The sequence below is a fragment of the Bombus terrestris genome, chromosome 6 (genome assembly GCF_910591885.1).
Source record: "Bombus terrestris chromosome 6, iyBomTerr1.2, whole genome shotgun sequence".
NCBI lineage: Eukaryota > Metazoa > Arthropoda > Insecta > Hymenoptera > Apidae > Bombus > Bombus terrestris.
The window spans coordinates 21748903-21776469 of NC_063274.1; the positions used below are offsets into that span (position 1 = coordinate 21748903).

The window sequence follows — 27567 nt, forward strand, 5'->3', positions numbered from 1 at the left end:
TGACGACCAGTGCCAGTTAAAATCAGTGATGGCCGCAAGGCTTGCGATGCACATTACGTTGAGATTGCGTTGAGTTTGTTTATCGCGACGTTTCCGTGGTAAGAAAAATTCTGTGACTTTCATTCGACGCGGGCTGATTATTGCCGTGTATCTCTGTAAAAAGTACATTCGGCTGAAACGTATTTGTCAGAGTGGCTCACAGAAACTACGCGTTTGCTCCTCTTGACAGATCTGTCCCGTGTTCGGAGTAGCAGTACCTACTCGAGTGCCACGAGAAGTGTCGTTACATCGTCATTTAGGTGACTTTCTTGTAGTAGAAGCCATCCTAATGACGTCGCGTATGTGATAGAACGATACGAAAGGAGCCTTTGCCGACACGGGGACGGCGACCCCACACCCGTCGGCAATTCTTTTTCTTCTCACCCTTGTTGGAGACACGCGCATCGAAAGCGTCTAAGGTATGTACACCGGTAGGCCAGGTTAGGTGCATCGCCGTGTCTCGTGACGGCGTTCTGAACGATTTTGATTTATTGCACACATGTTTTCGTATACTTCTTTACAGCATCAGATAAAAATTAATGGATGGCATTCTAATATTTATATATAGTTTTATAATAAGGTGGAAATTTCGAATTGTTATATCTATTTTTATGTACCAGGTAAGACTTGTAATTTAATGTGCAATAAAATGTTCACGTGTACAGATTGATTTAAATGAATGATAAGACTATTGATATAAGATTTTATTAAGAACTATAAATATGGAATATAATATAATATATAAAGATATTGTAGTTCTGTTTAAATTTTGTTATTAAAGTCGATAATACCGATACGGTTTCCACAGGTGTTAAGATCTTCGATTTTACTGCACCTGCAAGAATGTCCCCTTATTTATTTACCGTTATAGTATATTATAACGGCAACTATAAACCCCGGCAAATAAGATTAACTTCATATGCGTCTAATGTAATATAACGGACACTGTCCCGATGAGTATATGTACATATATTCTATCTGGGAAAGGAAGTGTTTGTTCCCCCCTTAAACGGTGCTCCACTGACACACGTTGCTTCCTCTACTCGGCACCGGTCCAAAACATTATTCTCAGTTGATTCATCATTGTCGTGTGCTATTAGTAAAAGTTGTTCGAATTTCAGCGCACGGAATGACGTATCGCTTCGTAATCGTTAAAATCAATCTATATCTTATTATAATCTGATCGTGTAATCGTTCGAAACCGCATGACATTTTGAACGATTGACATTTATCCCTGACATTGATGTAAGTATGTACGACAGTCCTTGTCTGGAAATCATTTGGAAATATGTTACAAATTTAATATATCGCTATCAATTATTCGTAATACGATAGTATTACATTTGACAGGCAATTACATTTGACATTTTTACATTTGATATCCATCGATTCTATATCATTGTCATGTTTTATAGTTCGAATCGTGTAAGACGATTAAAGGTTATTTATTCCAGTTGTTCAATAGTTTATCAAGAGATTAAGATCAGCTTGACGAGAATCTGAGTTATGAGAAATCCGAAATTGGCCGCGCCTTTTGGCCGCTCCATTTCGCACGTTCCTCTGTACGCACCAAAACTGTCCCACATTCCCAACCGTTCCTCTGTCTCCTCAAGCGATCTTATACACCCCCACCTGGCCCACTTATTGTATTGATTCAAACTTAGGCATCCACACGTTCCTCATTCCTTTGCAACTTCCTGCTTGACGATCTTCCTCTGACATTTCCTGTTGAATCCTTCCGGCAATTTGTGCGTCGCAAAGACAGTAATTCCATTCGGGAAGATATATTGGAAAAAATGGTAGAACGGTATACATATATAGTTGGGGACTTTCAGGTTTCCTGGGACATTCCTTCCGCTGACGTGAGCATTGTTCCGGTCTCAGTTCCTCTGATCAATTCAACCATTCAACTATGTCATTTATTGTATGCACAGATATTTTCGATATATTAACTTTAGGGTTATATATATATATTAACTTTAGGGTAGATTGTTCGAGATTTGTAACTGATACTATTAATTCCACGTATTACTATTTGTAGTGATATATATACTCAGGTTCGAAGGCTTTTGTCATCAACAGCTTTCGTCGAGACGATTCCTCTTTATGTGACCAACAATCAATACACTTTTTAGTCTGCTGTAAACAGAAATATATGAAAAATACCTTTCATAAAATATTAGTTTCATTGTAAAAAAATTCTTTTTATTTGTGGAGTAGGCTTTCTATTATTAATTACTATCATTATTAATGAACATTATTATTATTCCTACTAACAATATATAAATTGGTATTATGTATAATACTAAATTAACAAATTATTAATAATTATTAATTATTAATTATAAATAAATAGGTATAATTGCTTTTTTCTTGTTTCACGAATTAGTATATGTACTTGATTAATTTATTATCGATTCATTTAAATTTTCAATATATGTATATGCAAAAAAGATACTTTATAAGAATTACTTATTTTTATTATTTTATTTATAATTTATCATATGAGTTTCCCTCCGTATAAATATGAAATGAATATCTATCGTTCTCAATACTAGTTCAATACAAGGTCGCATAACAAATTATGCTAGTCTATTTGTTATCTTGTGTACTGACATGGAACAGCTGAAATAGTTTAATCATTCAGGCATTCAAGTTATAATATGCCACATTTGCCTGGAGCAATTGAAAGGTTAATAATATAATGATTTTGTATAGTACGAAACTGGATATGATATTATAATAATATCAAACTAACTAAGGATACTTAATTTTATTTTCAAAAATAAACTGACCTTTTTTCTCTCTCAAATATTGATAATTAATTTATACGGTATGGTGGTTTTCGAAGAATTAATAATCCATAATTAATATTATTCCACAATACCCATTTACTCTCTCACACACACACACACACACACACACACACACACACACACACACACACACACACACAATACATCAATATATATCAATAGTATATCAATATATCAAATAAAATAAAAGATTAGAAGAACATATGATAAAAGACTAGAAATATTAAACATTAAATAAACATTCTAACTAATTTAATAATGATAAAAATAATTAAATATTAATTCATAAAAAATTTTTGAATACCAAAAATGTTGTTAACGCTAGAAGGCCATCTAGAACGAAATATTATTATTTTACAACTGTTATTATTTGCAAAAACAATAACAAAGAAACATTGTAATGGTATTATTACAGGACGATAATATCAAAACAAAATTCACAGGATGTGAAATTTTACCTTTCGAGGATCAAATATCAAAAATAGGATATAAAAGATTACAGTAAACACATGTAAAAAGATATCAAAATTATCAGTCATATCGTGAAATGAAAAGAAATGTTTGCACCGAATGGTTCGCGTAATCATAGAGTGAAAAGTAAAATTAGAGCTGAAAACAAACGTTTCGAATTTCAAAATTGGCGGTAATTTCGAAAGCGCATTGTGCACTTCGGTTCGTTGATTATTTCGCTGAAAGATAGGAGGTAAGATCGTTCTTTCTCTCTCTCCTTTTTTTATCTGTAACTCGGTAAGTAAAATATTGATTAGGCAGTACAGAAACCTAGATAGTTTTTACTGCATTTATCGCGGCCGTCTCTATTTTTATCAAGCATTCCGCGCGGTGATCTCCTCTCTTCTTTTTATTTTCTTTCAATATGTACGCATCAACGATATTAACCAGATCAGCGAAAAAGCTTTGTTCGCGATACACAACTAGCTTTCGGTACAAAGCTTTGAAAAACCAAACCTAAATGGGATTACGTAAGTTATCTTGGCGAGGTTTTCCGCTCTGTCAGTTCCTCGTCGATTTAGTTAGTGTGTTACGCTTGGTTCTATTGACTTAACGGTTTTCCACTTTGATGTATTTAAGACATTGTCAAGCATTAATCGCTATTGGGCGCGACGATTGAATCAAATTGAGTTACACAAAGCCGATTCGCTAAATTGATTAAATGCTATTGAGTATGGTCACGAAGGTTTTGATCGGTGGTGTCTTTATTTTGGCGTGTATGTGAATGGCAGATAACGTTTTTATTGTGAATATCGAGTATTTACATGAAACATTATATTTATTTGATGACGAAATACATTTTCTAATATGGATCGAAAGAATATATTGCAAAACTTACAAAAATATTTAAAACACTTTATTAGCTATTGGTTTAAGAATTATTTCTATTTTTTTACTGCATCTTTCTTTGTAGTAACTGATATTCAAAATAAAATTTTTTGAATAATTTAAAAATAATTATTTTTCAAAGCAGTTATTCATATTGCTATGATATAAAGAAATCGATGTAGCATCAAACAACTAATAAATTCATTTTTCTCAAACCGATTTCCCAAATTGAATCATTATTTATTAAATATGTGTTATTTAATCTGTCAGGTTTTGTGACGCAGCACAAACTTCTCCAAATATCAGAATTTTTAGATTGATACTTAATCATCTGACCTAATGCCAATATCATCCTTGCCCATCTAGACACTGTGCATTATATTATGCAAAAATTTTAGGCCGTCTACTCACAATAACAATTAATCATATATTTAGAAAATATTTTCATATAGTGTTAACAAAGAAACAAATCTTTTATCAATTAATTTTATATTATCAAAATTGTTTTCTTATATTCGAATTAAATACACACTTGTCCACTTTCTTCATACTTTAAAAAATATTCTTCATCATAATATTAAAATATTAAAAAGCGTTCTGAATATTTGGAGATATAATATACTGTTTATCTTAAGAATTATATCTTTGGTAAGATAATAATAATGCATAGCAAAATTATTTGGAGATGGAAGAAAATAAAAAATAGAGAACATACAAAAGAAATATATTAAGTCCGGATTTTAACATCCCAGCGTAGTCCTGATGGAAACCAAAACGAATAAAGTAAGAATAAAAGCGGAAAACAAACAAATAAGATACGAGAAGAAAACAGAACGGTTAAACAACAATAAAATGATAAAGAATGCTAAAGGGAAGTACATACAGACCAAGATAAGAAATGGAAAGAAATAAAAGATACTTAAAACAGGCGCGGAGAATGATAAATACTGAAGAATTGGAAATGGAAAGAAGAAGAGATAAAGATTTTGTTAAAGATCTAACACAAATGGACTGGGCAAAGCAATTACAATGGTAATACCATAGAATAGTAGAAGGCGGATATAACAAGCGTTATAAGTAAATTAGAGATAATTAAAAAACTAAATATTTAAATGAAAATTACAAAGGCAGAAATCAAAGGTGAATGCTAGGTTCAGACATGGAAACGAAGAAAGGGGAAATATGTATTGAAAAAAAGAAGATACAATCCGCAAACTATGTAAAGAGGCATGAGAGTCACTGGAACATATGCTGCATGAATGTGAAGAAACACTGAAAAGAACACGGTTAACAGGAAGAGAAATACTAAAGGGGGAGGAAAAAAGAACGGACTGCTATACAGTGCTGGAAAAAAGGAGAATCAAGGAAGGACAATTGGAAGGAAAGGAAGGGGCGGAATTAAAATCTTGTAATTAGATTTCCCACACACACGCGCGCGGGCGCGCACGCTTGCACAAAATAATTATTGTTACATAACAAAACTATATTATATTAAAATATTATTTTTTAGCCATAAAGAGACATTAAAATAAAAGAATCAGCAAGAGTGAGCATGTTTTTCTCCCTACGATATTCACATTAATTCATGGAAACAAGACATTTTCCACCGAAATTTACGTTCACAGAAAATAAAACCCGCAATTGCGTTAAACGTGCAACCCGCTGAAAAAAATCGATACCCTTCGGTTTTTAGAACTGGTGAAGGTGTATTATTATTGCAGCGTTGCCAGTAACCTGATGCCATAGTCAATCGAGCAGAATCTAGGATCGATATATGTGCACACACGCAAAGAAAACGCTGGGAAAGGAAAAAAAGAAGAGAGAAAATGGGAGGGAAAAAAGAGAAAAGTTTCATTGCGTGTATACTGGTTATTGGAGTATACGGAGTGGCCGAAGGCCGGAAAGCAGTTACGAAGTTCATTGCGCCGCGTAATTAAAGCGCGAAGTGGCGAACAATACGACAACCGTCGATGCCGATTCACCCTTCAAACAAAACTTCACCCTGCGCCGTTCGCGTAACAGCCTTTAATGACTGAATGAGCCACGCCGGAGGAATCGTATCTTCATTCGTTTCCAATAATCGACTAAGGGTTAATGGAGATTGAATGCTTTTCAAAGAGCGATATTCCTTGGTTTAGAATGACGATATTAGAAGAATAACTATTTTTCATGCTCTTTGAGGAATATTCGCTTACCGGTAGTTGCACTATCTTTTGTTAAGACTCATTCAGATTAAACAATTCGCTTGAATCCAAGTAACCTGATTTTAATCCATGGGCCAAGTGGTGAAATAATGTGAAGGTAAGGCGAAATTCAAGGGATGTCCACCTTTCGTGATTTTATATTTTATCATATCTTGTTTGTGAGAATTGCGACTGCATAATTAACAAATTACAATGATTATAATTTGAGATTGAAGTTACTTATGATTGTAATTATAATGTCTCCTAATATTATAATATTGCCAAATACAAGTAATACAAAATATAAGTAAATGTTTTCTGATAGAGAATATACGGATGTATCAGTTTCATATAGTAAGATGTAAATAAATACATTATGATAAACTGAAAGATAAATAAGAACAGTGATTAAAGCATATGATCAATATGGTGATCAAATAAGTGAAACGAATGAAAATAATGCGTATTTGTAGCAGGTATTTATATATTGGCAATCAGCAGCGACTTGTTAAAGAAAACACTGAATCTTCGGTATGTTGTGTTCACAGCCTGCTCATTTCAATTATTAGCGGCAAAAAGCCAATAAGATCGAGTGGCTGGCTCGAAGCGATATTCACGTTTTCGAGGAATCGTCGAGGAGAGCTATTTTCATAGCTCTGAGAAACGCCGTTTGTTTTGTTGGTCCTCTAAAGCTAAAGCACGGCCGTGTGCTTATTTATGTGTATTCAAATTGTACATTCGTGATTTGGAACGAATAGCTGGCGAGAACGCCAAATTCCTACTTCATTCGAATTTAAAACACGCCATCTCTTTGGATAAGATTTGAAACACCTGAATAAGCTTGCTTTATTTCGTTTTTGTTCGGCTTCAAAGTGATATAGTTCCTAGCGAAACGTAAAACTAGAGTTAGCGATTTAACAAATTTAGTATTTTTTATTTTAATGTAATCTTGTAATTTTGTAATTTTGATAGAATTTAAAAGGAAAATGAATATTCTATCTGAAATGCATAAATAATTTTTTCATCAAATGCTCGCGTCATTGAAAAGTGTTTTTACTCATGCAACAAGCGATTGCAATTGTGTGACATTTAGTGTATTTTTAGCATTGCAACGTAGTCATTACGCGGAAAAACACATACCAAGCTGAAGAATTTTAACGAGCAGAGATAAGAACTCAATTGCGACGAACTTAACTGAATAGTGCACTTGTAAATCTTAGCACCTATTCTGAGGTAATATAGCATGTTCGACATTCAATAGAATAAAAATTCCGGTTTATAAGATTAATGATAAGTGATCATAATGAAATAGTGTAGTCTTGTAAATTAAGGCTTATCGGTATCAGCACATCTTTTTTGCACAACAATTGCGTCACGCAATTAAGCAATTAACGGGATCTACTTCGTACTTGATTATTAACTCGTTGTTAAACATCTTTAATTCTTACATCGGAATAGTTAGCATTGTGCGAATTAAAGAGTATAATATGTTGTAATAATACGTCGTATTTAATTTAATAAGGTGATAGCAATGTGGGGATATATTAATCAGCACTGAGATTCTTTTAATTAATTTTTAATGTAAGGTTCATGTGATTCATGTATTCTCCAAAAATAAAAGATTACATAATTTTGATTGAAGACCACATTAAAAGAATATAACAAGTTCATTTTCAACAGAATTATACAAATATATATTTCACCTTAAAGGCGAAGAAAAAACAGTATAAGTTTATAATTACTTAATTTTCTGATTAGGAATATACTATTAATATTCTATATACATACTTCTACTACAAATTAGAGAAATACATATATATAGATAATATATTTCATACAAATCATGCAAACGAATAATACACACTGGGATATAATATTTAACTAAATTACAACCGAACGTAACTATATTACGATGGAAGTTTACTTCGATCCAATCACCGTGGGTTTCCCTATGATAACCTGATAGAAATTTTCGTATGATCGCCACAGTTTGCCAAAGTAACTTGTAATAACTAGACCATGAACAGACTACCATAAGTAGGTTACGGTACACGTAAAACAAAAATTTCAAATCAATGCTCGATATCTCAATACCAAAACCAATCTGATATTATACATATATATATGTAAGGTCAGAAGTTATATCAATATTTGTACAAGTAGTTGTAGTACTTCAACATTTATATTATAATTATATTATCAATTATATATATATAGTTCACATAATACTTAAGATTTAAATTAGTATTTATTAAGATTCAAATTACCTGTTATTTAATTTGAAAAAATTAGAATGAACGAATTTATTATATGATATAATAGAAAAATGTTTGGGAATAATTTATTTGATTTTAATAGTGAAGTTACCTTTCCTATATTATATTCAGAATAAAAATAATGTAATAATTAAAATGGGCTATTACTTTGAACTGTTGTTTTTTATCTTTATTTCTAATAGAGTTTGTCCAAACCTGATATAAATAAATATATCTAAATAATTGTTATCTATTTGAATAAGAAGTAATATTAATTTTATCAAATGTATCTGCATATTTTCAATAATTATAAAAAAGTAAAATCTGATGCTGTAGTTCTAGCATCAATTAGCCTTTCGAGACTATTGCTTTTATCTGAAATCATAATGACGTAGTAACAAATTATATGATTAATGCGGAGTTTCGTGGCGTAGAAAAGATTCGTCAACGAGTAGTAGTACCGCTGCTTTACCGCTGTTACATAACCGGTTCAGACAACTACACCTATAACTTTCATGCGCCTTTAGAATTCTATGTTTATTGCAGTCGTTCCGACATGGTCGATTTTCTTTACAGTTTCTCTTTATCGCGGGTTTTCCGATAGTGACGGCATCTGAAACACTACGAACCACTTCGAATCTGTATCGCATATACGGTGACAAATTCGAATCACTTCGAACATGATTCGAAGCTTAGAGCTCTTGGAAGTCTTTTTAAGTCTTGAGTTCATAAAATCTCGAAAGACTCGATCGTTTTGAAATTTTTCGTCGTCTTGATCGTCTTAAAAGTCTTGATCACCGTAAAACTTTTAAGAGTTTCAGCAGGTTTTGAGAACTTGATAAGTATTCGATATCTTACAAGTCTTTTGATTATTGTCGCTGAAACGGTATCATTGACATAGAATATTAAAACAAATCTGGTAAGTTCGAATTATCATAAATACGTTTATTTCAGGACGGCTCAAACTATCAAGACTTTAAAGACTTAAGAATTACCAAGACTTTCAAGAGCTTTAAACTTTGGATCATGTTCGAATTGTTTCAGATCCCATCACTATTTTCCGTGCGCGTCTGCATCGGCGCGACTGATGAACTTTAGCGGTGATTCGCCTTCGGGCGAACACGGGCCACAATGCATAGGAACGGAGTTTCGCAATGACAGAAAACAGGCCATCGCGATGGCACGATTTTATGAGTTACGCTGTGCGGCAAACAAACGACGATTGTTACGATTTATTCTCTCCTCGTGCTCGCACGCTATGTAATAAGATCAAAGATAAACGTGTTTTTATCGATCCTGCATCGAATACTCCGCTTGCTCAATCAATTCTCTAAGAAGAAGAACCGAAGTCATGACTTAAAAAACAGCGCAAGTCCACCAATTAATAAATGAAGAAGGTTATTCCTTTTTCTTTATCTTCTTTAACTTATTATTGATTTTGTTGAGACTTATTTAATTATAGATCGTTTTTATATCTTTAATTAATTTATTATGAAATAAAAAGAACCTTAAAACCTAAGACGAAAGTATTAAAAAGTTCTAGTGTTCGACCGTTCGCGGTAGATCGCGTCAACGAGAGTCGTAAATTCTCGTTACGATTAAATAATCGACGCGACGAATTGGTCGATCCCCTATTTCGATTAGGATAATAGAGGTGTACTGAACTGAAGTAATAGGTTATAATATATTTATTCCAATGACTTTGTAGATATAAATAGTTACGCTTGGTGCGTGTAGACGTATTCTCAGAGACATGTAAATAGTACGTTAAAACTGATGACTGATCAATGAACGAAGAACCAGTCAAGACATTGACTGATCAACGGATGAAAAACCAGTCAAGAGATGTTGACTGATCAAAGGCTGATAAACCAATGAAGTTCGGTAACGATGCTGTCGCAGAGGAAAACTATTGCTGGGGGTTGGTCGCCCCACCACTGGTCACTTGCGGGTGGAAATGATCATTGAACATGGGAAAAACCCAACCTTCGCACTTTTTAGGTGATATATGAATATATTTTATAACAATTAAGGTAAAAAGCAAATGTTTAGTTTTATGACAGTTCTTTAGGATTGTTGCGGTCCGACTATTTATATTTGCGTAGTTAGTGACCGTCTCGACCGAGAGATGGAGTTTGGTTCGTATAAGGTAACGGGACGTAACATCTAGAGTATATAGTTTAATTGCGCTGGAGTTTCTAGGGTACTAGAAGTATGTAGTTTAATCGCTTCTGAAACGTGTAATTTTGTTGAAAGTATAATTTATGATAGCATATAGGTACAGTTCACCTTGTGGACTGTAATATATTGCGAAATAAGTCGAAGAAACGAACAACTCGAAACTCGAGATTGTTTCTTAATAAACGAAGGTTATTATTTCCTAGTTCATAGATTATTTGAAAATATTTTATACGTGTTATATAATACTACATTTTATTACTATCGTATTTTATTTCTAACAATTGTAACTGACAAAAATTGAATTTCTCTTATTAAAGATAAGAATACACATATATACTTATATACGTATATGCGAAAATGTTCTACCAGGAAGCTTTATTCATTTAAAATATACTAGACGACCCATAAAAAACTTTCCATAATGAAGGTTATACCATTTCTCTCGACCTTCCGACTTTCGAAATTACTACAATGTCCGTCATTATTGTCATTTGAAAAATATTTAAAGAAATTCCATTTACACGTTACATTACACGTGAAAATATTTTCTATGCATATAAGCTGGTTTGCAAGCATTTTTTAGGAAAAAGGAATAATTTTTTCAGACACTGGAACTTTACTTAAATAGACTCGAATGCAAATCGTCGTTCCACCGTTTCAACGAAATATGCCAGACGAATTCAAAGATGCTTCCGGATCGTATTTCGCTAGAGTCGCGAATTTACCGAGAGAGTAATCCGCGAAAATACTCGGTGGCAGAAGCAGCCGGAGATATCAATCTGCCGGTGCATGGCAATGCTCGAACCTTTTTTTCTTTCCTCGCTCTTTCACTCGATTTCCCTTTCTCCCGGCACTTTTCATTCTAAATGTACCTGTCTCCGTTCCATTTTGTTGGACAACAACCGACGAGTCACATCGATTTCCCGTTCCATCGCGCTAAGGAACTGTCCTCGGAATCAATGCGCTGAAAATAATTCACACGATCCTGAGAACCAGAAACCTTAAACTTAAACTAAAGAAATAACAAAGTTCGAATAGCTCTGGTCTGGTGCAATGATTGTCAAAGGATGTGCGAAAGAGCAATGTCTTTATTTTTCTTTTTTTTTTAATCACGCAATTGTATTGCTGTTCCCATTTCTAAAATTTGTATATATTATGCGCTAAAATATCTGTACAATTTTTAAAATGTGCTGTGACTAGAAAAAATTTGGGAACCACTGCTACAGAATATAGATTCCCAAAGTGTGGATCGCGCCTGCAAATTCTTATTTCGCGTATGATAAACAAATTTCACTTTCAATGCGTGTAAATGTTAATACACGTGTACACGGACTACAAATATACTCGTACGCGGGTATTCAATACACATATACAGATAAACGAATTCACGTGTTTTTCGATCATCCTGAGAACAGCATATTTTAAGATGTTCAAAACTATGTCCAGGACCGTTTCACGTTTAACTATTCAATGATTATGCATGTATATTTAAATATACGCATACATGTGTAGTGGAAATACACGAACATTCCTGTTTCGCGGGTATCCGTATGTTTCTATTACACGTGTATTTAAACATACGAGTATAGCCGTTGGACAGTATGTTTGAATATACCCGGATAACCGTTGAACAATCAAACGCGAAGCAGCCTTACACCTGGTTTATAATTTTTTCTTCCCGAGAGTCGCTGAACTGATGATCGAAAAACATGCGAATTCGATTAACTGATTTCAGAATCACGCTAACTGCGAGTACTTAGATACCTGTGTACACGTATACTTAAGAACATGGATCTTTAATTCTTTAATATACGCTTCAAACATGTATTTTAATACACATTCAAAATCACGATTTTTAGTCGCAACGCACTAGTGAGTCGCGTTAAACATTACAATATGACAATAGTTTACACGTTCATTAGGACAGTTGTAATTCATCAAAAATAGTCGGCGAACAAATCGAAGTCGGTTCAGTTAAAAATCGCATTAGAATTACTATTTCTACCTACTTTGTTTCAGTTCGTGGAACTACACGAATCAACTTTGAATTGCTTATAAATCAACTTTTAATAATTACACCTCGTGTAGTCTTCGAATGGATCACGAAATATTTCTAAAGTGAATCTCTGTTTCTAAAAGTGTGGAAAGCTCCAGGGAATTCGATTCCCTGTAAGTCTAGAACGATTTAGTTTCGCGCAATCTCACGCAGATCCTGCTGATCGAGGCTTCATCGCACAGAATACTTAACGAACTGAATTGCAAATGATCCTTTTGCCTTTGGCGCGCTTCGTTTTCCACTTGAATCATGTCGTTACTCCCGATGGTGATTTTCCAGCAAAATATTAATTGCTTTGATATTTACCGGCTGCTTCCAGTTGCTGCTGCGACAATTCGGCTTTGTCTGAAACAGTCTCCTATGAATTATCAAGCAGTCGTTGAGTGATTTTCACGTTCCATTAAGTTAACGACCGGCGAACTCTCCCGTTGTTTTGCCGGGTATATCAACGATAAAAGTAATTGTCTTCCTCGTCGGCATTCTCGTTTCCATGATTTCTTTGTTAGCTGTGCCAACCTGATAGGTCGTTGTCGATTGTTGACGATACGAACGAACGTTTGGAGGTTTTAAATTGAAGTATTGACTCGGGACGTTATTGAATCGACACCGAAATGCGGCAATTTGTGATGTGAACGAACGCTGCTGCGAATCGATAGTATATCGAGTGGCTTCGTTACTGAATATTATTTTATTTTGATGGTTTCAGAAGAGGATAAAATTGTATTTTGATATGAGACTGTTGTATAGGGCGAACCATGTTTATTTATATGAACAAATTAATTTAACTGATTTCGCGAAAATTAATTTTGATCAAAATTATAATAGAATATTCAATAATTATAGATGCATGGGAATCAATTATATTATTCGTTTGAAATGAATATTCAGAATGGGATGACTTCGAAAAAGAGAGAAGAGAAACAATTTGTGTATAATATGGTAATATATTACCAATTATTTAATTTATATGAATAGTATTATATGTATTGTATAATTTCTATAATATTGATTCTAATATTATATTATTTCTATAAGAAATAAATTATACTCTTAACACTATTAACACTATTAACTCTTTCCTGTTTAAATGTTTCTTGGACTATGTAAAAAGTTATTTTCATTTAATGATACATTTTCTCTGATCTTTTTCTGAAAACGTAATGCACTGAAATTAGAATCAGATTTGCTAAACATAAATATACTTATTACATTTAATGACTTAATAACATATGTTGTTCATAGACAAGGGTTAAAAGTATCATAATAATACCAAGGAATATGTGTCGTAACACTACTTTATTTTAATTTCTTCGTCGAATGATTTTGTTGAGTTTAACTTTTCTTAAAATGGCAATTAAAATGTTGAAAGTTATCGCTGCCGCTTCAAAGGCGATCTTCGTGCTTCACTATACTAGTTTCGTCGCGATTCCTGATCTTAATAGCATCGTATTAATCGCGCGATGCTTGATTCATCAGACTGGACTGAAACTAATCAACAACACAATGAAGCACGCCGTGGCGAATAGCGCTCGTGCATTCTGCGGATGCTTTGAATGCCCTCAGAACCCTTGAGAATGTTCACCGTAGGCGCAATAAAGAACGAAGAAATCTAGCTTTTATTGATTACTCTGACATTTAGATAACTGACTAAAAGGCTGCGTTAGGTTCCGCGTAGGTAGTTGATCGACCACGAATAAATTTTATCGTTCGCATTCCATTGGAAACTGACACGATTTTTAGGATTTTCTCAATGCATACAAATAGATTGAACATGATACTATTTTATTTTTATTATATGTTACAGATAAGATGGCGGAGGATGGCGCCGGAGGGTCGGGAAATAGCAGCACCGGGGAGGCAAGCCGGTTGCAGCTGTTGCAAGAAATGCGGCAGCAAAATTTTGATAGCATTCGATTTGCGTCGTACCGCACTGCGTGCAAATTGCGATTTATTCAAAAGAAAGTTCACTGTGAGTATAACATATTTATGTAGACGTATAACGTATCAAACGAAGGAAAAGTAGGTGTAAACAAATTAAGTTTTGGGTTTTATAGACAATTCTAACAGAATCTGAGCTTTATCGTACAATAATATTTGCTTAATATCATAACGTGAATATGTCAGAAAGAGCCGTTAAGCCAGGTCCAAATATCCACCGCTACATAGTAGCTTTACTTAACGCTAAGTCATCTATTTGGTACATTTATAATCAACTTATTAACAGTTAAACTCTTAAATCCTATTGACTCTTGATATCAGGAAATTCCAAATCCAATGAACCACCTGAGGCTGCGAAACACTTTAATACGAGCCACTCGACGCCAGAAAGCATATATTACTTGGTGCCAAGAAACGCATAGTTTGATGCGTTAGGTGAGATTCTACTGAAAAAGCTAAGTTTGAAGTTCTTAGCTGTACTAGGAAATTGTTTTTAGGTTTCCATAAGCTACGAAATCAGAGAATCGTCAGGTAACCAAATGGGAAAGCAACCCTCTAAGAGTTTCCAAGTTCTAGAGATTTACAAAATTTCGATATTCTGAGAATTCTGATATCTTTGTTAATTCTGGTGTCCTAAAGCTTTAGAGATTCCTAGATTTCGGGTGATCCGTAAATTCTAAGACCTTTCATCCTTTAGAATCTTGAACCATTGACTGCTGGTATCAAGTGGTTCATGAGGTTGAGCGCTTTTTGGCGTCAAGTGGCCCATAATACTAAGGGCTTCGGCATGAAGTGATCCACAGAGTCAAGAACTTCCTAGGATCAAATAGTCCATGTGGCTATGAGATAGCGAGCTCGCAGTCCAAGTGATTTATGATACCTATATACTGTACTTTACTATTCCATGTAATAATCTACACCGGTAGTTCTCAATCTTTCCATAAAAGCGTACCATCAAAATAAAATAATTAAGAAATTTCATTACTAAAGCACTTTTTCTGTTGTATACAGTACATAACGTGGATATATGGAATGTAATCGAAGCATTTCGGGAAAACGGTTTAAACACTTTGGAACCATCCAGCACATTGGGAGTTTCGAGGCTGGAAACTTTATTGTCTTCCTTATTCCATGCCCTTAATAAACGAGTGCCTGTTTCGCAACAAGCCAAAGTCGATGCTACAACCGCTCTGTTGATGAACTGGTTACTTGCTGCCTATACTACAGGGTAAATAGATATTGAATTTTATATATGTATTAAATGTTTTAACCCTTTAACAGTGTAACTTGAAAGAGACTTGAGTAAAGATTGTTAAATATAGTACTATAAATTTTACATAAAATGTCTTCATACTTAATATAATTACTAATATTTTTTGTATTTATTTTCTATGAAAAGTTAAGAATATCTTGGGGATAAAAGACTAAGTATTACTTTCTAAATCGTTCACTCTGAATTCTTTGCCATTTTATTGCATTATTAAAAGATTAAATAGTTAAATAGTTATATAATTTTGTATCCCTTGATTCTTATTACGAAAAATTTTTTAATTAAATTAAAGCCCAATTTAATTTTAAGAATTAAAGTTATGTACATATTAATTTATTGATCACATTCGCAATTATGATTTATCGAAAACTACATTTTTTGTAGGGAAAACAATAAGATATCCGTTTTCTCTGTGAAAGTAGCGCTAGCTACGTTATGTGCTGGAAAACTAATGGACAAATTTCGATGTAAGTTATTCGTTCTTTATTTTCGTTCACAAATTGTACGAAGTTAAGGAGAAAAGCATGATAACTAAATTTTTATTAATTTTCTGATTATAATGCCACTTTATGATTAAATAGAAGGATTCTATTATAACAAAATTGAAAATGGAAATGATCCGTTAAGACCAAAAATATAAGTCTTTTAAAAATAACAAATAAGTTTGTGGAAGTCAGAAAATTGATAAGAATGGATTTATTATATTTTTTCGTGTAATATCAAAATTAATTAATTAATTCAGTCTACTTGGCGAATAGATATATACTCACAAATATCGGATAGCAATGGTCACATGATACACTGGAGATTCTCTGACTATTTGAAGGAAGTTCTAGCGTTAACGGCTGCGGTTTACGAATCACCATCTTTTGGATACTCCGAGGGTCTTGCCAATTCAATATTTCCCCAAGTAAGTTCATTAAAATGAACTTCTGTCCGTATACTAGGTAACTGGTAAACTTCTTTGAATTTAATACAACTCGGAAATTAGCATCGTTGGGTGTCATATTGTGTTACAGAATTCGAAAGTCACGGTTAACGATTTTTTGGATACTCTTATGTCTGATCCAGGACCACACTGTTTAATCTGGCTTCCATTGTACCATAGAATGGCTGCTGTCGAAACAGGTGATTTTCCAGATTTCAAATTAATCTAGAATTAATGAATCTCGCAATACAGAAATGAAATTACATATGTAGTTAGAGAATTTTATGCTTTAAAATTCAATTTATTGTTACTAGTTATAATAATACTAGAATTATAGTAATACTAGACTATAATATACAGAAAGTTATATGAATATCTACATATGTGACCAATCGTTTAGAATATTTTTGGATTATCTACTTTGAGTTTTTCTAGACTCATAAAAACATCTTCAGACATCAGGTTTATCTACCTGATGATCATGTGCTTTAAAGTAATTCTAGATGAATTATCATATTTCATCTTCAGCTAGCGAATTTTTCAACAGAAAATATTAATTAAAGATCAATAGATACACAACTACTACAATTTACTGAATATTAAAATTTCTTCTTGAAGTAGGTATTCTTTATAGTATAAAAATGCTTCCACTGAATACTGTCGTCTAATATTCAAGCCAAGAAACATAATACTTTAACGTATTGCAAACGAAGGTGCAACTTGTGCATGTAAATGAGCTTTTCATTCATATACAATTTTTCAGTGGCCCATCCTGTCATGTGTGACGCGTGTCACAAAGAAAACTTCACCGGCTTCCGATACAGATGTCAGAAATGTCACTCGTACCAGCTCTGTCAAGATTGTTTTTGGCGCGGTAAAGTTTCTGGGACACATAATAACGATCATGAAACGAGGGAGTACAGTAGTTTTGTACGTGTTGGATAGAACTTTCAAAGTTTCAAACTTTTCCATATATAAATAATAATATGTATCTTTTGCGTGACACCAATCTTCTCCTGTTTGTTCTATAGAAATCACCGAGCAAACAGATTGGTCATTCCTTACGAAAGAGCTTCAGATGCGTACCTGAAAAGGGGAAGAATAGTTTACCGAGATTTCCGGAACAACCTGAGAAGACGTTAGATTTATCACACATAGTGTGAGTTACATGATCTATCATACTCATATGATATGTATAGCCGTCGATATGAACGCGATTCTTCAATCGAAAATAAATTCCCTGCATTGCAGCCCGCCATCACCTTTACCATCTCACAACGGTTTTCCAGATCCAGGTTTCATGGCTCCTTTCGATTCCGGATCGATGGACAGCCGTTCTACTTTAAGGAGGTGAGCGTAAAACAGATCGAAATTGCACAGCTTATACTAAATGTGCACGTAACGAGTCACAATTTTATTTATTTTTTTTTTTATTTCTTTATTCATACATTGTACAGTATGGATAGTTCAAGACTGGATGATGAACATAAATTAATAGCACGATACGCACAAAGGTTGGCTCAGGAAGCTAGGACTATGGTAAGATATCTTATTTATTCTAAAATAACTAACGTTTAATGTTTGTTGTTTACTGTTCTACAACTATATGGGTACATGCTTAATATTGTAACAATTATAACTTGGTATTATTTATATAAAAAAGGTATAAGTTTAATTTACAAGATTATTCAAATAATTTATACGAAGTTGTCTAACAAATAGTATAATCTTTAATATAAAATTTGTGGGTATATTTGATATAATGTGGTTTGGTGTAGTTTATGATAAAAGCATGAAACTTTATGCGAAATCCTCAGTTATTAGCAAATTAGAGCAATAAACTTAATTAAACGTTCAGCTGAATCGTGACTTTGTGTGACTAATTTTAATTTCATAATTGCATAGCCTCGTGCCGCATCCAGAATGTCGCAAGCTGACCAAGCAGTAAGTATGCGAAATTTTTACCATCATTTGTACAAGTAACAATGATTCAACTAAACTTCATTTTCTTATTTTTACAAATTATTTGAAATCGCAATATTTGTGTTACAGGGTAGGGCACCGTCTGATGCTAATTTGGCGTCATTAGATGCCTCGAGAGCACAACGCGAACTTATATCGCAGTTAGAGGCAAAGAACAAGGAAATAATGCGCGAGATTGCAAGGTTAAGGTATACCTGTGTCGTTTATTTCCTTTATATCAAGCCTAAACCTCGAGTTCATCCTGTCGAACCATCCTAGGATCATGCATGTTAAAAAGGACATTCTGTTTCGCTTCTATCACTTTTGTTGCGTAGAATGTATATACTAGAGCTGAAGACATCACAACAATCAATACTAACATAAATACATCTTTCCCTCTATGCATATTTAATTTATATAACCGTATAAATAACTTAAAAATGAAGACAATCGAATCCAAAATCATTACTAACACCGGAATATCCCGCTTGTAATCGATATTCTCTTCATTAGTTTTTTAAGAATCTCTGTATCTTACCTTAGTTGTCTTAGTTTTCGATATATTACATTATTTACAAATGTAAAGTAATTAGGTATATCTATCTTGTCCGAAAATTATACAATAAAGTTATTATTAAATTATTTTAAATTAACGTTAATATAATTTTTGAAATTGTTAGATTCATTAGATTCACACACAAACACCACATTAATAATATATTCTCGCTTCAGCTTGTAGTTAGTGAAATGGAATATCTAATTCAAAAGATATTCCAGCTTTTGTTTTTCATTTATTTTTTATCATATTAACATTGAATCTAACTATAGGAGACAACAAGAAATAGAAGCGGCTGGTTTGGAAAATCCTGCATTAATGTCTGAACTGAGAGCCTTGAGGCAAAGAAAAGATGAGTTAGAAACTCATTTAGCAACATTGCAAGATTCTAGAAGACAATTAATGGTGCAACTGGAAGGTTTAATGAAAATGTTAAAGGTATTATTTCAAGAACAATCTATAATCATTTAACATTTCAATTTTATTATTATAGTGCAATACTCCAAATTTTATATTATTATAGAATCACCAGGCATCTCCAAGGTCAACACCAAATAGTTCACCACGAAGTACAAAGTCACCACCTTTACCTCCTGGTGCAGTGCCAAGTAGTAGATCAGCTCCACCAACTCCAGGTGGTCCACTTTCTACAACTCCACAACAACAACAACAACAACAGCAGTCGCAAAGTCAACAACAAATGTCTCAAAGTTACCAGAGTCCCGTTCCAACGACATCAGTGGCGAGTGTAACTAATAATACCATGCTGGGAACAATACAAAATCCTATTCCAGATAACTTATCATGTGTTGGAGGCGATGTAAGGTAGGCAGGCATATGAAAAATCTCTGCTAGAAATCAATGACAAGATAGACAAAGTTAAAAAGACACAAGGCAGCAAAAGAAAAAGTAAACATTACAATCTTTGTATAAAACACTGTTATATCATGCACATAGAATGATTTAGAAATAATTCTCGAATTTATCGGAAAATTATGGTTAAAGAAATATTTAGAAATATATTGACAAGTTCTAAATACATATCATATTTATAAAAATAGGAAAAATTCGTTCCTTGTTTCTTTTAACATTTTTTTAGTACCATTTTATATTGATATGTTTGTGAGGTTTTTTATATAAGAATCATTTGTACAAAGATTTGTAACGTACTTAGATATTGAAAGTAATTACTTTTATAGAAAAATTAACAAAATTTTATACGTTATCGACATTTATTATGTACTTTACGCCATATTTAAAACAGTCATTATTATATAATTTGTATACGTAATAAGGAATTATGTTTAAGTTGTATGAAGAAATTAGTCATATTTTACAAGCATATCTAAATTTAAACGATTGATTATGTCTATTTCTATGTTATATACGTTTATTTAAAATTGATTTCTTCTAAATACACAGTGCTAGTATAATAAGATTTTAGCTGCACTCTATGAAAAGAATTAGCACAGTAATCATATCTTTGGTTGTTGCATGTGAATATTAATGGGACTGTATTATTGATCAGCTAGTAACAAGAATAAGTTTGGTACTAGTTGAATAACTAATGATTTTTCTATTTTAAAATATTCCTATATTAACGATATTGTAAATTCTGATTGCAGTTTTATTAAAATATTATATTTATATAAGTCATTGCTTTTTGCTATTTTGAGACGCTTTTAGGCACTATTAAATTTTTATAGTTTTATGTTATCAATTATATCCTAATTTTCCTTCATTGCATTTAATTTGTGAAATATTACAGGCATGTATATTTATACGGAATGAAACAGCAGATATATTAATGTACCTTAAAGAGCATGTTCAGATCTTTTACTGTACATTACAAAAATGTTGTTATATTTTCCTTTATATTAAATTGTATAATTGATTATATAATATTATTTTTTTAATAAAAAAGTAGTTTTATGTATTAACTATCTTTTATTTTTAGTTGCATATACTCTTTTACCTATCTTTTGAAATATTGTTATGAGCTGAATATATTATGTATAATACCCTAACTCATTGATATCTAAACTCTCATCGAAATTAAAATTATATTTTTCAAAAATCAGAATGAAGTGTTGTAATAAAGAGATTATAAAAAGAGAATGCTAAACATAAATATATGGAACTTTAAGAAGTAACATATGTAAATAAATTTATTAAAACACAAAAAACATATAGATTTAAAGAAATAAAATTTAGTTTATGAAATTTGTACACCCGCTTTCTTTTAATATTGCATGTTTATGCTAGTATATTGCTAATTTAAAGTTTGCGAATATACTGATATTTGCTGATAAAAAACTTTTATCCCTAGATGCTTGCACAATAAGCGTGGCATGTCACGATCTTAACTTAGTTTTTATTTTGGAAGTCGCTTTATGCAAAGAAAATAGAGATTTTCGATGTCAGGTCTGCGTTCAGGACAAACAGCTTGCCAGGGAGTGGTTCCAGCAGTGCGAATAATAGCTTGGGCCGATCCTTACGAAATGACTTATTGGTAGCTGCTGACAGTGTTACTAATGCCATGTCAACACTCGTGAGGGAATTGAATTCGGGTATGTTGTATTATAAATTTTAACATACTTTGCATCAGAAATGAATGCAAAATACTTTGGTAGTTCAAAGTGGCACAAAAACTTGTATTTAGCTATCGTTTTTAACATAGGCCTCCAATAATTGTATATCTGGATTAGGTGTAAGGCATAGAAATCATTAGCCCTTAAAATAAAAAATGTATAGCCAACTCGAAGAGGTAACGATTAATTCATATAATCTCATATGTTTAAAACTAACATACTATTACAAAAACTCATTAATGAAATGATATTTGTGAGTAGTTATAATAAGTGAGATATTAAAAGTTCTTATGTTCCTACCAATGTGTATGTTTTTGTTTCATTCATATTATTTTGAATAATTACTCAATTATAAAAAAAATTATGGCAATCTAAAATAACTTTTCAAGTAAATGTTCTTCGTACATATATACATTTTCTCATATTGTTGTTCATATTAGTGTAAACAGGCATGTTTGGCAGTATTTTTCTTCTATCACATCATTAGATTTTATAGCATGTAATAATGCATTTCCCTACCTATTTTTAGTGAACAAAATTTTACAAATTTATTATGGAACTAAAGCTCAAATACAAGGTAAATTTTACAATTCATACATAGCCATATATTTATATTAAGAATCAAAATATAGAAGAAATTTAATTTTTTTATATTATTTGGAAAATAATTCTTATGAATATTTATATGTAAAACAAAATAAATAATTGCATATTCGTGTTTAGTACTTACAAGAAGAATAATATGCGATTTTTTTATGTATATTAAGTACAAATATGATATTGTTACAATATTTTTAAATAATTATTTCAATTGATAAATTCACAAAAAGAAAACACAGGATTTTATTTTATTCGTATCTAAATGTGTCAATAATGATTTTTTAAGTTTTTTTTTTTAGAAATTCAAAATATATCTTACAATATTTTTATAAATTGTTTTATGCAAGTTTTTAAAATATATATCATACATATATATTACTCACTGTTAACAACTTACAGATGTAAATATTTAGTTTTTGCCTCTCTTTACACAATTTGCCTGTCATAATTCTTATTTTCTCTTATCTAGTATAGACTTAGCAAAATTTAGTCTAGAAATAGCACAGATTACTACACTACACGTGAAACAGGACATGCTCTTTCTAATAATAAGATAATTTATAATTCGATTAATGATTTAAAAATGAATTGAAGACAAATTGCAATAAAACAAAAATTCAATTTATGCAACTTTATTCTTACATTTACTATAAAATAAAATTATGTTTCATTTTTCATTGATACTTCGAAATTTATTATAACATTTCTTTTGTTTTGAATACTGTAAGAAAGTACAAAAATACAATAATGTTAGTAATAATTACCGTTATTATAAGAAAATATTTGATTGGGATTTAAATGTACAAATCTCTATATAAAATATCCCATTGGTATTACAATTTTGGCAAAAAGATAGATATTTTCATATACAAATGACACTTTAGACGTGTTGTGGAATGTGTGTGATGCACCCCCTGTGAATGTATCCTGGTGCCTTGCAGACTCAGACCAGGAGGATCATTCTCACAACTCTGGCCGAATTAACATCAGAAAGCCGTTAGGTAAGAGTTTGTTCAAATTTCCATTCTCGTAATTTTTTACATCCTCACAAGCATTTTGCAAAATATTACATCACATGCTTCTTTTGCATAAATATATAATTACTATATTAAATAAACGTGTTAGTAAACGTATCTATTATTTCAGACAGTAAAGCGTTAACAGTAAATTGTAAATTGGGAATTGTAATAGTAAATCAGGTACATTTTTATACTAGTTAAAAATTACATTCTGTCATTTTCTTTAGAAGTAGTTAATTGACCGTCGTTTCATTTTTGCTCAATTACATATTCGTAACAAACAATCACACTTATAAATTAGTAGACCGATATTTATTTTCCTTTCAATTATTGTATATAATATTATCGATATTTTAAATGTAAATAAACATCTGAATTCTAAATATATTGATTAAGTAGATACAGTTATACAATATTCATTTTATAGGAATTAGCGTTCTTTTTTGCATACAAAAAATTGGAAGATCAAATATTAAAAATAATTTGAGTGTAACAAGTGCATTCATAATTTTGGAATTATCGATTTTCCTTATCTTCAGATTTCGAGGCTGGCGAGGATGGTGATGATAGTAGCGGCGGCGGAAATTCTTGGCGAGAAGAGCTTCAGCGACGCTATCAACAGGAAAATGATTTCTTGGCTGAGTTGCGTGCACGCAATGTTAATATCTCGCAAACCCCATCTGCTACCCCATCCAGCGAGCAAGAACAAGAAAGAGGCGAAAGGGAAGAGGCAGATGGAGAGAAGGAGGATGAAAATGAATCTAACTGGACAGAACCAGCAAAAAAATGGGTCAACCGATAAGTTTGTTATACATGACATTTATATGTATTCTAACGGCTTAGAAACTGCTACCAAATGAAACGCAAATAAGTTACTGTAGCTCCACCGGTTATTTATAATAGGCATATATCTGGGTGTTAGTGTGAAATATAACCAATATGACATTAGATTTTGGACAGTATTTAAAAAAAATCTTACAGTTTTCGAAGCAGTACTTTTAATCAAAAAGGTTATCATCCCATGTCAACAAACACAGAGGTCATAAAATATCTTGATACAAATTTTAACAAACAGGTAAAATTAAATAATATAAATTTATTAAAAAAGTACGAAACTCTTATTTAGTATTTGTTATTTATCTTTAACATATTTCATGAAATAAGGAATTTTATTGTTTTTCTACTGTTATTAAAATATTGTTTCTATATATTTTAAATATTTATACGTTTCGTTTTAAAACAGATATGTATGAAATTTTTGAATTATTAATTTCTTTTATACATATGTTGTTTCATACATATTTTATTTCTGTAACTGTAATTAAACGCATTAAATATAATGTTACGAATAACTGAAACCAAAGAATATGACTGGCGGTGTTTATGGGCCTAAGATATAAAGATCTCTAAATCAGGCTAAATATAAGAAACTTTCTCTAATTTATACATTCACTAATACTACATACAAGACACTGCATTTATACAATTTTGTCATAAAAATATGGAAAGACATTAACCTAAACCTGGGCGCTCAGTACGAAACAGACATTTAGTCTATCGTAGATGTTAAAAATGGAAGAAACTTTTGCACAGGTCTCTTTGACCAACTTTGTACAAGGAGGTAAGTAAATATAATTAAAGAAGTTTTTTAAAGTCGTAATAAAGAAGATTGTTAAATGAACGCTTAGTTGCAGAGTCCCGACGTTTTTTTGTACATTCATACGAATTAGATACAATATTCAATATAAACTTTACAATCATTAAAAACTTAAATCATCGTATTTTAAATATATTTCATCGTATTAGGTGCTTGACTGTAGTCATATGCGACACATACAAATGTCATAGAAATTTTTGTAATGCATTTTAACTTTTTGTTTTCATTTTAATAATATACACCTCGGAGCTAATGACTCATAAATGAACTCTTTTTCAAATTATTCATTGTCATTATTAGTTTTATTTGGCTGTGTACAATAATTCAAGATTTGTATCGGGTCAGGTTAGGTTCATCTCCTATTTTCTAAATATATTGTCAACTGTAAGTACTCGAACATCTGCTGAATATTGAACAACAGTCATGTATATCGACATACAAATTAAGAAAGTTTCAAAAAATGGAATTGATTAGTTTGGCTTCTTAGTGATTTATCTATTGGAATATCTAATAGATTCTATTTTTAGAGAGATTTTATTCCTACTATTCTACACCATACTCTATTTAAAATTCTAAAATTAAATTGTACGTATTAAAGATTTTTAAGACCTCGTGTCCTTCTTTTCGTTATACCATTTAGGATAATGCTTAGGATGCCTTAGATCAATCGTATGTAATGTACTACAGAATTCGAATTGGATGTATGAGCTGTTAGGTAACTAGCCATCGTCGCATAATCTTTGGCAACTAGTTACAAGGTTTATGACAGGGTATTTGTTATTGAAACATAAAAAATGTAAAAGATATGAAAATCCATTGAATCATTAATAAGTCAGCTAAATTCTACCTCCCACAAATAGTTATTTCTGACATCATAGACTTAACCTAGCGATAAATTTTTACTTCTGGCAATTCAGGGAATCTCATATTTAGACTATGGGCTTTTATGCGCAAAAGTACAAGAATTCAAATATTTAAAATATCCAAAATAGAATACTTGTTGCAGTGTTCATGAAACAAATTCCTATTAGATTTTATTTTTTTAGTTCTGTCTTTAAAAATATAAATTTGCATAAGTATCCATAGTCTACCACTATTTTTTTGTTGTAGATATTGCTGGGACTCTGATCCAACCAAACTTGACTCGATCTAATCGTAAGATATCAATGATTTTGGATCTTTGCACATTTTTATGTTTTATTCCTACAAGATATTTACATGTATTTATAATAATTATAAATCGAATGACAGTCATAACACTTATTACAATCGAATTACAAGTTCCTATCTCCAACATGCTTTAAAGTAGTTTACAATAGAACAATATTATTTATACTTGGGAAAAAATAATATATTTATGACCCAATGGCTTTGAGGTATTATATTAATGATAATGTATATAAATCTCATCGTTGATTATCTAATTAAATATAAAATACTGATATTGGTAGGAAACGCTTAAATGTATTGCTTAGGCATTTTGAACGTATTTATTGACTTTGTTTTCTTAACTTTAAAATCTTACAAAAACTATCACATTTAAATGCCTAAGTTTTACAGGGTAATCATAATCACGTCACTTTTATGATTGTATAATAAATAAGAATAGAAGAATTGACTTTGTTTTATATGCTATATTTAGTTCCTAGATTAAAGATATACTATCTCAGTAAATGATAATTAAATTGTAATTAATATGGAACGATACACATTTTATAATTTTTACGTGTTGAATGTATTCAAAGTGTTCTATGTATATATTTATATGATTTCGTAATCTTTTTTGTCTATATTGACAGTAGCAACTACATAATACAAGTATTAAATAAAACGAAAAAAAAATTGAAATCATAACGTGCAACGTAAATAATTGTGCTAGCTATTAATATTTATTTCCAATTTTGTTTAACTGTTACCGGTTCGCGACCGGACAGCCAACGGCCTGCGTAACGTCATTCCGACACTCAATAAACGTTAAGGACCCAATATAGCCTTTCACTTTCACTGTATTGTATTAACATGCGTCTTCAATCAATCCCTTTGTCCTGAAGAATTTTGTTACGCCACGAGGCTTAACACAGGCTGTATTTTCTAACCGTCGCTCGCGGCCCTACAGTGTCGCAGGCAGATCGTCTTATCTGACCGCCGGATCATATACAATGTATCGACGAGCGCATA

At 31.8% G+C, this 27567-nt stretch overlaps 1 protein-coding gene across 13 annotated transcripts; it reads left to right on the forward strand.

The window, feature by feature from the left end:
* Positions 1 to 6: 6 nt before the first annotated feature.
* On the forward strand, positions 7 to 27403 carry LOC100647087 (dystrobrevin beta). Of its 13 annotated transcripts, none has more exons than XM_048406602.1 (18): positions 7 to 458; positions 14673 to 14837; positions 15818 to 16034; positions 16461 to 16543; positions 16835 to 16986; positions 17096 to 17204; positions 17768 to 17934; positions 18036 to 18163; positions 18256 to 18354; positions 18462 to 18543; positions 18910 to 18948; positions 19057 to 19175; positions 19795 to 19960; positions 20046 to 20347; positions 21947 to 22092; positions 23655 to 23714; positions 23860 to 23912; positions 24272 to 27403. In XM_048406602.1, the coding sequence occupies exons 2-18, from the start codon at positions 14678 to 14680 to the stop codon at positions 24590 to 24592; spliced, it is 2403 nt and encodes an 800-aa protein (XP_048262559.1). In that variant the 5' UTR covers positions 7 to 458; positions 14673 to 14677; the 3' UTR covers positions 24593 to 27403. The 13 variants fall into 13 exon arrangements, with proteins under 13 accessions (XP_048262559.1, XP_048262564.1, XP_048262556.1 ...); XM_048406599.1 differs by lacking the exon at positions 7 to 458 and adding an exon at positions 10587 to 10632; XM_048406601.1 differs by lacking the exon at positions 7 to 458 and adding an exon at positions 10587 to 10632 and having other exon boundaries at positions 21959 to 22092.
* The last annotated feature ends 164 nt before the right edge of the window (positions 27404 to 27567 follow it).

Coding starts and splice junctions, on each gene's coding strand:
- LOC100647087 (XM_048406599.1), top strand. CDS start 10,602: ATGGGAAAAACCCAACCTTCGCACTTTTTAG. Junction 19,176..19,794: donor CGCGAGATTGCAAGGTTAAG/GTATACCTGTGT, acceptor ATCTAACTATAG/GAGACAACAAGAAATAGAAG. Junction 23,913..24,271: donor GAATTGTAATAGTAAATCAG/GTACATTTTTAT, acceptor CCTTATCTTCAG/ATTTCGAGGCTGGCGAGGAT.